The following is a 12,549-nucleotide window of genomic DNA, read 5'->3' as shown; positions in this document are numbered from 1 at the left end:
ACACGGAATTCTGCTCCAGCCCGGGATCCCCAGCCGCTACCAGGAGTGATCTGCCTGACGTGGCACAGGAGAAAGAGAGGGTTTACTGAGCCACCGCTGGACTGAGCCTGACAGCGGGAGAAAGGAAGTATTGGAAGAGGGTGGGGAGAGATGGGGGGGGCAGATAGCGCAGTTTATAAACACCGGAGGAGCATAATTACAGCACACAGGGGTTGATAAGGCAATTGAGGAAAGGGTGCAGCTCCAGTCCCACGCGCTCCTGAGACGAGACGAGAGAAGCTAATACAGACACAGGGTAAGAGAGAGATTCACAAGACACTGACTGGACACTCCAGTACATTGACACTGCACTGAGAGAGAGGGGTTCATACAGACACACTGACTGGACACTACAGTACATTGACACTGCACTGAGAGAGAGGGGTTCATACAGACACACTGACTGGACACTCCAGTACATTAACACTGCACTGAGAGAGAGGGGTTCATACAGACACACTGACTGGACACTCCAGTACATTAACACTGCACTGAGAGAGAGGGGTTCATACAGACACACTGACTGACTGGACACTCCAGTACATTAACACTGCACTGAGAGAGAGGGGTTAATACAGACACACTGACTGGACACTCCAGTACATTAACACTGCACTGAGAGAGAGGGGTTCATACAGACACACTGACTGACTGGACACTACAGTACATTAACACTGCACTGAGAGAGAGGGGTTCATACAGACACATTGACTGACTGGACACTCCAGTACATTAACACTGCACTGAGAGAGAGGGGTTCATACAGACACACTGACTGACTGGACACTCCAGTACATTAACACTGCACTGAGAGAGAGGGGTTCATACAGACACACTGACTGACTGGACACTCCAGTACATTAGTACTAAACTCTGAAAGAGAAGGGAATACTGTCTACTTTGGATGGATCCTTTTTGTGAGTTTCTTTTGCAGTGAATTAGCTGAATTGATCTGGGGTACTCCGTACTGAAATACAGCAAACCTGGATTCCAAGGACAACCAGAGTAATCTGTGGATTGCAATGATAAATCTTGGATTATAAGAATTTTGGATAAAGGATAGTGGCTTTATTGGGCTGTAAATTGTTGTCTTGGATCATACGAACTGTAAAGGACTTATATTAGATAAGATGCAATAACAATCTGGAATCTACAGACCTTATTTGGTCGTCTTTAAAGAAGTGAGCTGATTTTTTTAACAGGCTGCAATACGGTAATCTGTGATTCTAGGAGCTGACTTGTTGACTGTGTGGTCAATATTTCAGACTACGATGGAGTAATTTGGTGATCTACAGTTTATAATTGAGAGGTTTTGAATTCTATAGAGTGTAACACTCAGTTATTGTTTCAATAGGAAATATGCGATGATCTGGGATTCTACAAAGTGCAATATTGTGAGCACATGCCCTGTGTGCTCTAGTGAAGTTATCTTGGAATCTACAATCTCAGCTTCATGGTCTGATTCTGCCAAGATGGAGGGAGACAGGGCAACGTATTGAAATAATGTACACTTGAGGGCTAATCACTTTTCTCTCATAGACTGGAACAGGAAGAAAAGAGAAGAAGAGAAGATTAAAAATAGCACCACAAAACTCTTTGGATTGTGTGTAACAGAAATACAAGCGAGACCAGATGAAACCAGGAGACCTCAACTGCACCTCCCCTCCCAGTACTGTCCCCGCCTCCCCCGCATATTCCAACCCCGCCCACACCCCTTCGCCGGACCAATCATGGGGCTGCCATCTGGGACACGCCTCCCGGCTCCGCCTCAACGCCCTGGACTTCTCGGACTTGTGGGACGAGGAAGAGCTGGAACTGGGCAGCACTGAAGAGGAGGAGGGGCCTCCGGCCAGCGACGGGACCGATGAGGCGCGAGAGGGAGGAGTCGGCACACAATGCCCCCTCCCTCCCCCTCCTCCCCCGCCTCCCCCGGCCCCTCCCTGTCCGGGCGGCCCCCCCCTCCTCTCCAAGGGCCGCACCCTGCGGCTGCACTGGAAGGAGCTGCTGTCTCTGCCCGCTCTGCCCTGCGTCAGCCGGTTCGGACCCCAGACCATCTGGGCGTCTCTGCAGCCCGTCAGCGTGGACGCCGACCAGCTGAGGCACCTGTTCGGCTCCAGGGGCAGCCTGCTGGGCGGCTGGAAGGTGGGTCAGCTCCATACATATGGAGCGTTACCTGTGGCCGATTGATTGATTGATTGATTGATTGATTGATTGATTGGTTGGTTGGTTGGTTGGTTGGTTGGTTGATTGGTCAACTGATTGATTGATTGATTGATTGATTGGTTGGTTGGTTAATTGATTGATTGGTTGGTTGGTTGGTTTGTTGATTGGTTGATTGATTGACTGATTGATTGACTGATTGATTAAAACATAGGTCTGACTCAGGCAGCAGTGGTTAGCATTGCTACCTCACAGTGCTGGGGTCCTGGGTTCCATTCCTGGGGTGCTGTCTGTGTGGAGTCTGTACGTTTCCCCCACGTTCATGTGAGTTTCCTCCAGGATCTCTGGTTTCCTCCTACACTTCAAAGACATGCTGGTGGGTTAATTGGCTTCTGGGAAAATTGGCCCTGGTGTGAGTGTACATGTTTGTGTCTGTGTGTGTCCTGTGATGGACTGGCGTCCTGTCCAGGGTGTACCCTGCCTTGCGCCTGCTGCTTGCCGGGATAGACTGTAGCTCTCCTGCGACCCTGAACTGGAAAAGTGGTTAGAAAATGGTTGGAGAGATGGACGTTAGTCTCTCTCTCTCCATAAAAACATTTACTTGCACATGTGTAGTGTGTACATATGCTGCATCACAGATATCTATGCATGCACACAAATGTGCCATATTCTGAACATTGTACACAGCACCTGAAGAAGGACCCACTGCCGAAACATTGAGTCGCTTCACTTTTCCTTTCAGCAGGACTATGTGCGGTAGTGTGCTGGCGTTCCCTGTCTGAATTGTCTTCATTTGTCTGGACTGTTGAATGTCAGTCAATAAACTTTCACTGAAGACTTGATGTTCATTCATGGTATCAGTGAAATGGGATCCCCAGGGCTGTCTAGAAATACATCAATATGTACAGTTATACATACACTGATATACTGTATGCATCTCCAACCCCATGTGGAATCTGAGCAGGGCAGCTAGGGTCCAAACCAGCTCTGGTGGTTCTGGTACTGTAGGTTTGAGGTCTCGTCGTACGTAAAAGTCTCATCTCAGATGAAAATCCGACATCCAGGAGCAGCTCCTTAAGGACTGCGCAAGGTTGTAGCTCTCAGAGAGCTGCTTGCTACACTACAAGCAGTACCAATGCAGGACCTCTTAGTGTGCTCCATGCACACCAGCCTGATCCCAGAATTCCACGGCTCAGCTGGTTCGTCCATCTGGCTGCGCTGCCCTGCTATTTTTCTACCCATGTGCCATTGCGCACACCTGCCAGCCCAGCTCTCCAGCTGCAAGAGAGTCTTTGGTGACCCCTAGTGGCGGGCCTACAGGTACTGCACCCTCCAGTCCAAATCGCAGGTGGCGGTCTGCTGAACTATGAAAACCCATGCAAAAGAGTGCACAACCGCAGTTCAACACGTTCTTCAGTGGGGGATCCTAAAATTTCAGTGAGTGTGTGTGTGCGTGTGCCTGCAGCGTACCTTTAGGTATATCTCCAGTCAATCAATCAAGGTTTATTCATCAATGCACAAACAGAACAGCATACAGTGGTGTTGTTGGCAACGAATGGTTAAGAGGATTAGGTTAAGATTGCGATAGAATAAATTATACAATTGCAATTTGCAATACAGTTACGGATTGTGCGAAAGTAACACAAGGAGATATGGTACAGTAGGATAGGAGGTATTTAGCGCTGTTCATATGTGTTCTGAGATTGCAAAGTGACAGGAGGGCGGTATTCAAGTATTCAAGGTATTCAAGTACTGTAGGTTGCTATTCGCCAGCGGCTGTTTGGGTAACTGCAGGTGTCTGCTGTGGTCGGCTGTTTAGCAGTCTTATTGCCTGGGGGAAGAAGCTGTTTCGAAACCTGCTGGTCTTGGTCTGTATACTTCACTATCATTTTCCGGATGGTAGTGGAGAGAACAAGGTCCCTGAGGACAGACCTGGCCTTCTTGTTGGGTTCATCTAACAGAGTAGATATCCTCGATGTTCGGTAGCGCAGCCGGTAGTGTTTTGAGGCAGTTTCACCCCCCTCTGGAGTGCCTTATGCTCTACGGTGACCGTACCAGGCAGTGATGCAGCCGGTTAGGATGCTTTCAGTGGTGCACCTGTAGAAGTTGGAAAGGACGTGTGACGGCACGCCGAACTTATCTGTGTGTCTGTCGGGCTGTACTGGATGTGATGTGTCTGCATACTGTACGCTGTACACACGTGTGTGTGGCCCTCTGACCGGGCCTGGTGTTTCTCCCTCTCTCAGCCTGCCCCCTGCAGGAAGCAGTGTGTATCCGTGCTGGACATCAAGCGCAGTAACATCATCAACATCGCGCTGAGCCGCCTGCCGCCCCCCCGCCTCATCACTCACGCCATCCTCAGCATGGACAACTGCGTCCTGGACAGGGAGGACATCCAGGTCAGAGGTCATGCCAGCTGGCACACTCACAAAGCCACTGAGTGGCATACCGACTGACTCACTGCCTGACTCGCACACTGCCTGACTTGCACACTGCCTGACTCGCACACTGACTCACTCGCATACTGATCTCACACACTGATCGACTCGCACACTGATTCACACACTGCCTGACTCACTGATTCACACTCTGACTCACAGACTCACACACTGCCTGACTCACACACTGATCTGGCTGACTCACTGACCGACTCACTCAGTGACTGACACTCAGAAACACTCGCAAAGCCTCTGACTGGCTCACGGAGTAACTCGTACTGTGCCTGATAACACTCTCACTAACTGGCTGACTGATCTGACCCTCTCTCCTCCCCCTGCCTCCCTCTCTAGCACTTTCCATCAGGACAACAGCACCGTTCAGCGGCAGACCCAGTGTGTCAAAATGAACATCTCTCCCCTTGCCCCTGTCCTTGTCTGTCCTCTCCCCTCCTTGCCCTCTCTCTCAGTAGAGGCTGCAGTCCCTGGTGCCCACTGAGGAAGAGCTGACTCTGATCCGGGAGGCCCAGCGCGCGACCCCCTCCTCGCCCCTGGCGCAAGCCGAGCTCTGCCTGCTCACGCTGGGTTCTGTGCCGCACCTGAGCCCCAGGCTTGAGCTCTGGGCCTTCACTCTGGACTACGACAGCCTTGAGAGAGTAAGGAGTGAGAGTGTGAAAGACCAATGGATTTTTATATATTCAGACTGTTAACAGTATGTATTTATGCGTGTATTTGTGTTTGTGACTGGTGAGAAGGGATGGGAGACACAGTGAGTGAAGAGATGACGGAATCCCTCAGTCATAAATACACAATTAAGCAAGACAGGAGACACAATGAGAGAGGAAATGACAAAGAATCCCTCAGTAATGCACATACACAACAGGACAGGAGACAAAGTGAGAGAGAAAATAGCCAAGAATCCCTCAGTAATAAACACACACAACAGTACAGGAGACACAGTGAGAGAGAGAGGAAATCGAGTTTTCCTCAGTAATAAACACACACAAGAGAACAGGAGACACAGTGAGAGAAAGGAGATCACAGAGACTGAGTCTACACAGTATAAACATACAGTATTTCACGCCTCCCCTCTCCTGTTGCCTAGGAAATAGCAGAGCCTCTCTTCCACCTCAAACTAGCCATGGAGCAGCTGGCCAGCAACCAGACCTTCCGCCATATCCTAGCAACCGTGCTCGCCATCGGCAACTTCCTCAACGGGGGCAAGGTGAGGAGGCAGGGCAGATGCTCCGTCACTACCGGGATCGACAGGAAGAGCGGCCCCTATGCGAGTTGTACAACTGTAATCTGGGGGTTAAAAATGAAGTGTTACCACGTTTTACAGGAATTTAGCTTGTTAATACTTTGTGGATGGTCCCTGCAGAACCACATTTACACAGTGCTTAAAATGCTTTCCCTCTGACTGGAGTGCTTTTAGCAAGACAAATAGGACAACTCACAGAGGAATACTGTACCAAGGCACTAACCGGCAGCCATATTGGCTGTAGGCCGCAGGAGAGACAGACTGTAGGTATGCACTTACGGCCTCTCTACCTTCTCTCTCTCTCGTTAGGCACGGGGGTTTGAGCTCGGGTACCTTGGGAAGCTGGCACAAGTACGAGACACAGCCAGCCGCCAGCCGCTGCTCCACCACACCTGCACCTTCCTGCTGGACACCTACCCACAGTGCACTGACCTGTACTCTGAGATCACCGCTGTCGCCAAGGCAGCCAAGGTACCTGTCAGTCTGTGTCAGCCCCGTGCAGTGTTAGTGTACTGTAGTGTTCAGTCAGTCAGTGTGTCTGTATGAACCCCTCTCTCTCAGTGCAGTGTTAATGTACTGGAGTGTCCAGTCAGTCAGTGTGTCTGTATGAACCCCTCTCTCTCAGTGCAGTGTTAATGTACTGGAGTGTCCAGTCAGTGTGTCTGTTTTAACCCCTCTCTCTCAATGCAGTGTTAACGTACTGTAGTGTCCAGTCAGTCAGTGTGTCTGTATGAACCCCTCTCTCTCAGTGCAGTGTTAATGTACTGGAGTGTCCAGTCAGTCAGTGTGTCTGTATGAACCCCTCTCTCTCAGTGCAGTGTTAATGTACTGGAGTGTCCAGTCAGTCAGTGTGTCTGTATGAACCCCTCTCTCTCAGTGCAGTGTTAATGTACTGGAGTGTCCAGTCAGTCAATGTGTCTGTATGAACCCCTCTCTCTCAGTGCAGTGTTAATGTACTGGAGTGTCCAGTCAGTCAATGTGTCTGTATTAACCCCTCTCTCTCAGTGTGATTATTCACAGGTACAGTCCAATCTGACCCAGTTACAGAACCGCTGCAAGGCGTCCTGGGAGCAGCTGCACTGGATGGAGTGTGATAGCAGGGGAGAGGAAGCAGTGAGGACTCAGCTTCCAGAGTTCCTGAGGGACTGTGAGGAGAGACTGGCTGTACTGAGGGCTGTGTACCGGAGAGTCACCAACAGGTACAGCACTCAGTGCACACTAAACACTGGCGCTCTGTATATAACTGACACTGAACACTGGCCTTTGTGCATAACTGACACTGAACACTGGCCCTCCGTGTATAACTGACTCCATTCACTCTGTCCCAATCCCACTCCCTCTCTCTCCCAATCCCACTCCTCCTTTCCCAATCCCAACCCCTCTGTCCCAATCCTGCTCCCTCTCTATCCCAATCTCACTCCCTCTCTCTTTCAATCCCACTCTCTCTGTTCCAATCCTACACCATCTGTCCCAATCCCACCCCTTCTCTCCCAATCCCACTCCTTCTGTCCCAATCCCAATGCCATGTTCTCTCCCTGTGGCTGCAGGTTCCATTCCTTCCTGCTGTTCCTGGGGTACAGCAGCACTGCAGTGAGGGGCATCTGCCCGGAGGCATTCTGCAAAACGGTCAGCGACTTCGCCCTGGAGTACCGCAGCACCCGTCTGGCCATCCTGCAGCAGAGAGAGCGTCTGCCAGCCTCCACGCACTCACGCTCACAGTCACTGGTGTGCAGATCTCCGTGACCCTCACACACACACTCGCACGTACAATCACTGGTGCGCGGATCTCCGTGACACACACGCACTCACGCTCACAGTCACTGGTGTGCAGATCTCCGTGACGCACACACATTCGCACTCACAGTCACTGGTGCACAGATCTCCGTGACCCTCACACACACACTCGCACGTACAATCACTGGTGCGCGGATCTCCGTGACACACACACTCATGCTCACAGTCACTGGTGTGCAGATCTCCGTGACGTACACACATTCGCACTCACAGTCACTGGTGTGCAGATCTCCGTGACACTCAAACACACACTCACGCTCACAGTCACTGGTGCACAGATCTCTGTGACACTCAAACACACACTCACGCTCACAGTCACTGGTGCACAGATCTCCGTGACACTCAAACATACACTCATGCTCACAGTCACTGGTGCGTGGATCTCCATGACACACACACATGCACTCACGCTCACAGTCACTGGTGTGTGGATCTTCGTGTCACACACACCTGCACTTACAGTCACTGCTACACAGATCTCCGTGACACACACACATGCACACTCGCCCTCACAGTCACTGGTGCGCAGATTTCCGTGACGCACACACATGCACATTCGCACTCACAGTCATGTGTACACAGATCTCCGTGACGCGCACACACATGCACACTCTCACTCACAGTCACTGGTGCGCAGATCTCCGTGACGCTCACACACACACTTGAGCTCACAGTCACTGATGCACAGATCTCCGTGACACTCACACACACCTGCAGTCACAGTCACTGGTGATTCACATCTCTGCTGAACACTTTTCACAGTCACCAGTGTGTGGATCTCCACAATGCACGCACACACACCCTGCCTTGAGGGTGGGGCACGTGGGTGGACCACTAGGATCCAGTTTGATGAACAGGGAGTTGGGGTCACCATGGTTGAAAACGGGACGATTTGAACGAGAAAAGACGGAAATAAAACAGCTGGAAATTTCCATGCTTTGCATATCGAATGAGCAGGCTGGTTCAGAGCAAATATGAAAACAGTTTAGAGCAAGACTCCTCCACTTGGGAGATAAAGAGGATTTCCTGAAATTGAAAGTATTTGGTTGGAGGGGGGGCAAATCATGTGATGTACGGTTCCCCTATTTCTGATCTTCTGGGCCTGTTCTTTCCCCGTGGAAGGACTGTCATTTCCAGATTCTGCCACTAGGGGCCGCCACATGGGCTTTTAACTGATGAGCGCAGAGGAATATAAAATAGTCTTACTAATGGCATTCTTCACGAATTATTTGCAATGCTCCTTCTGGTGGGGGTTTAACTTGTGGGGTGTCAGTGTGTATAATGGTGTGTCGCTGGGAAATAACTGATGATCAGGTGTTCATCATCTGGCTGAGAGGATAGTAGTTTGAAGTACTTTCAGTAACAGAAGGGTAGGTTGGGCTTTCTGCTGTATTATTAGATAGAGATCTTCTCTTTAGTTGTGGTAAGACCTTTTTAAAAAAACAGGAAGGAAGTGCCCCCTGGACTGGTCTGATTTCTGTGTGACAGTATCGACAGCCTCGCTGGCAGAACCAGGGACTTCTCACACAATAACAACAGGACGCTGCCCACTGGCCCGCGTCCGTCAGAGAGGATGATGGGATAGGAGGCGGGAGCACTGAGATTTGCACTCACCCAGGGCACCGGTTTCCCATGACCATCCACGCTGTGCTCGGCGAGCTGTGGAGCCAGAGCACGAGACAGTCTTTACCGTAGCCACACACTCACACGTGCTCTCCCCCTCTCTCAGGGCGCCCCGGGCCCCGCAGAGGCTCTCCAGCATCACCGCGAGATGGAGGAGGTGCTGAGGACACCTAAGCCGAGCCCCCGCCTGGACCTCTCCCTGCCCCGCTCCCGCAGCAAGAGGACAGAGCCGACGGGTAGCTTCTGATTCACGTCAGAGTTTACTAAGAGAAATTAGGACTGTAGACTCCAAACAAACAATGCCAGCAGCCATATCACCCTGCAGCTCACAGCTGGCAGCCCCACTGAAGCTCAGCAGGTGTGAGTCTGGTCAGCACCTGGATGAGAGACTCCTGGGAAAGCTAAGGCTGCTGCTGGAAGAGGTGTGAGTGGGGCCAGGAGGGGGCGCTCACCCTCTGGTCTGTGTGGGACCTCAGTACAGTGACGGGGACACTATACTATAAAAAAGGCCAACTTTCTTTGTATGAGATATAAAACAGAGTCTGACTCTCTGTGGTCATTAAAAATCCCAGGATGTTTCTCAAACAGAGTAGGGGTGTTACCCCACTGTCCTGGACAAATTTCACCTTGGTCTTTACCAGTCATGGCCTCCTAATAATCCCCCTCTCTGAACTGGCTTCATCACTCTGCTCTCCTCCCCACTGAGAGCTGGTGTGTGGTGAGAGTACAGGAGCATCATCCAGGTGGGGCTGCACACTGGTGGTAGTGGGATTCCCCATGACCTGTAAAGCACTCTGAGTGGAGTGTCCAGAAAGTGCTATAGAAGTGTAAGGAATATTATTATTTAAACCAGCTGATCGCTGAGGAGAGAGGAAGAGTTCGACTGTGTGTGGGAGAGGGGGCTGACCTCACTGTCTGTCCCACAGGCTCTCTGCCCCGGAAACTGAAGTGGTGACGCCAGCAGGGATTCTCCCAGACCTGACCTCTGACCTTTGACCTCTCAGCGGACACACTGACGGCAGCCCCTTAACTCTCCTGCCCCTCCCCTCTCTTGAGCTCCGCCTCCCCCTGGGCTCTTGAGATGGTGGTCGCCAACAAAGCCCCTAAAACGAGGTGCTCCGAGCACGGTCCTGACGAGCCCCGAGCACGTTCACCCAGTATTGCTGACCAACATGACTCCTCTTCTGCACTGAGTGCCTGTCTTTACAGAAACACCAGAAAAAACTTTACTGAAACATCAGGGAAAAGAAGAGCTGCTCATGCTAAACTGTCAGTAATTTACTGAGCAAAGCAAAATCCCTTCCAGCCAGGAGCAGATGGAGATCCTGTCTTCGGACAAGACGTAAAAATAGTGCTGTACACTATAGTAGTAGAGTGCAGTGCTCTATAGTGATACAGTAACCTATGGTACAGTGCTGTACACTATAGTATTAGAGTGCAGTGCTCTATAGTGATATAGTAACCTATGGCACAGTGCTGTACACTATAGTATTAGAGTCCAGTGTTCTATAGTGATATACTGTAGTAACCTATGGTACAGTGCTGTACACTACAGTAGTAGAGTGCAGTGCTCTATAGTGATATAGCACCCTATGGTACAGTGCTGTAGACTATAGTAGTAGAGTGCAGTGCTCTATAGTGATATAGTAACCTATGGTACAGTGCTGTACACTATAGTATTAGAGTGCAGTGCTCTATAGTGATATAGTAACCTATGGCACAGTGCTGTACACTATAGTATTAGAGTCCAGTGTTCTATAGTGATATACTGTAGTAACCTATGGTACAGTGCTGTACACTACAGTAGTAGAGTGCAGTGCTCTATAGTGATATAGCACCCTATGGTACAGTGCTGTAGACTATAGTAGTAGAGTGCAGTGCTCTATAGTGATATAGTAACCTATGGTACAGTGCTGTACACTATAGTAGTTGAGTGCAGTGCTCTATAGTAATATAGTAACCTATGGTACAGTGCTGTACACTATAGTAGTTGAGTGCAGTGCTCTATAGTAATATAGCAGCCTATGGTACAGTGCTGTAGACTATAGTAGTAGAGTGCAGTACTCTATAGTGATAAAGTAACCTATGGTACAGTGCTGTACACTATAGTAGTTTGCCAGAGTGAAATAGTAACCTCCTCCTCCTTCTCTATTCTTCGGATGAGATGTAAAACCGAGGGGAGTTACCCTGGTATCCTGGCCAAATTTCTCCTTGTTCTTTACCAATCTCCTTGTTCTTTACCAATCATGGCCTCCTAATAATCCCCCTCTCTGAACTGGCTTCATCACTCTGCTCTCCTCCCCACTGAGAGCTGGTGTGTGGTGAGAGTACAGGAGCATCATCCAGGTGGGGCTGCACACTGGTGGTGGTAGTGGGATTCCCCATGACCCGTAAAGCGCTTTGAGTGGAGTGTCCAGAAAAGTGCTATAGAAGTGTAAGGAATTATTTTTATAAATTCTATCCCCAGTGCTGTTCCTGTTCCTATCCCAGCAGGCAGCGGGCTCAAGGCAGGGTACACCCTGGACGGGACGCCAGTCCATCACAGGACACACGCACGGACACACTCTCACACCAGGACCAGTTTTCCTAGAAGGCAATTAACCTACTAGTATGTCTTTATGACTGAGCTGCCTTACAATTTTGAAGAATTTCATTTTCAGAAGACAGTTGTTCTAGCACAGTGAATCTGTAGTGCTGGCTTTGCTGTTGTACTTTCAATGAACAGAACAGGATGTCTGAGAGCTCTTGTAGTAAGATACTGCTAATATAAGGGAGTAGGGAAGTAGGGTTGCTCAGCGTGGTTATATTGTAATAGTCTGGATAATCAGTACGAGGATGAAGATCTCTGGTTTACCGATATTTCAAGATGTTTATGTTATGTTTTTTTAAAAAAGTTGCAAACATTAAGGTGTATTTATTACCTTGCTGTTTCTCTGGTATGTATTGTGTGCTCTATATTTTCCTGAGTAGTAAAGCTGACTGGGAAAGTGGGAAAAAAAATTAAAAAATAAAAAATAAAAGCATGTCTTTAGAAAACCCATGTGAACACAGGAGAACATACAAACTCCACACAGATGGCACCCCAGGCCCCAGGAATTGAACCTGCCCTCAGCATCCTCGTGTGCTTGGGTTATATCCAGCTGCTCGGAACTGAAGCGGTCGGCATTAACGTCCGACCAAACCCGATAAACACCGCCATCACCTCCACTCGCAGTGCGAGGCGGGTGGGGTGGGTGG

General features: G+C 49.9%; 1 protein-coding gene across 1 annotated transcript; it reads left to right on the top strand.

The window, feature by feature from the left end:
- The first annotated feature begins 241 nt into the window (after positions 1–241).
- LOC148833606 (FH1/FH2 domain-containing protein 1) lies at positions 242–12,332 on the top strand. The gene is made up of 10 exons (XM_088916876.1): positions 242–295; positions 1,579–2,181; positions 4,446–4,598; positions 5,108–5,290; positions 5,740–5,859; positions 6,205–6,366; positions 6,901–7,094; positions 7,443–7,620; positions 9,419–9,548; positions 10,239–12,332. Exons 2-10 carry the CDS (start codon positions 1,672–1,674, stop codon positions 10,265–10,267), a joined length of 1,659 nt encoding a protein of 552 aa, XP_088773002.1. The 5' UTR covers positions 242–295; positions 1,579–1,671; the 3' UTR covers positions 10,268–12,332.
- The last annotated feature ends 217 nt before the right edge of the window (positions 12,333–12,549 follow it).

The sequence above is a fragment of the Atractosteus spatula genome, chromosome 5 (assembly GCF_055471065.1).
Source record: "Atractosteus spatula isolate fAtrSpa1 chromosome 5, fAtrSpa1.hap1, whole genome shotgun sequence".
Lineage (NCBI taxonomy): Eukaryota > Metazoa > Chordata > Actinopteri > Semionotiformes > Lepisosteidae > Atractosteus > Atractosteus spatula.
The sequence above is the reverse complement of the archived record's forward strand: the minus strand, read 5'-3'. Positions and strand labels throughout refer to the sequence as shown.

What these genes read in the sequence shown, in the direction of transcription:
- LOC148833606 (XM_088916876.1), top strand. Translation starts at nt 1,672, where the DNA reads ATGAAACCAGGAGACCTCAACTGCACCTCCCCTCCCAGTACTGTCCCC. An exon ending in CTGTCGCCAAGGCAGCCAAG is followed by an intron (nt 6,367 to 6,900) that starts GTACCTGTCAGT and finishes CCTCTCTCTCAG; the next exon opens with TGTGATTATTCACAGGTACA. An exon ending in CAAGAGGACAGAGCCGACGG is followed by an intron (nt 9,549 to 10,238) that starts GTAGCTTCTGAT and finishes TCTGTCCCACAG; the next exon opens with GCTCTCTGCCCCGGAAACTG.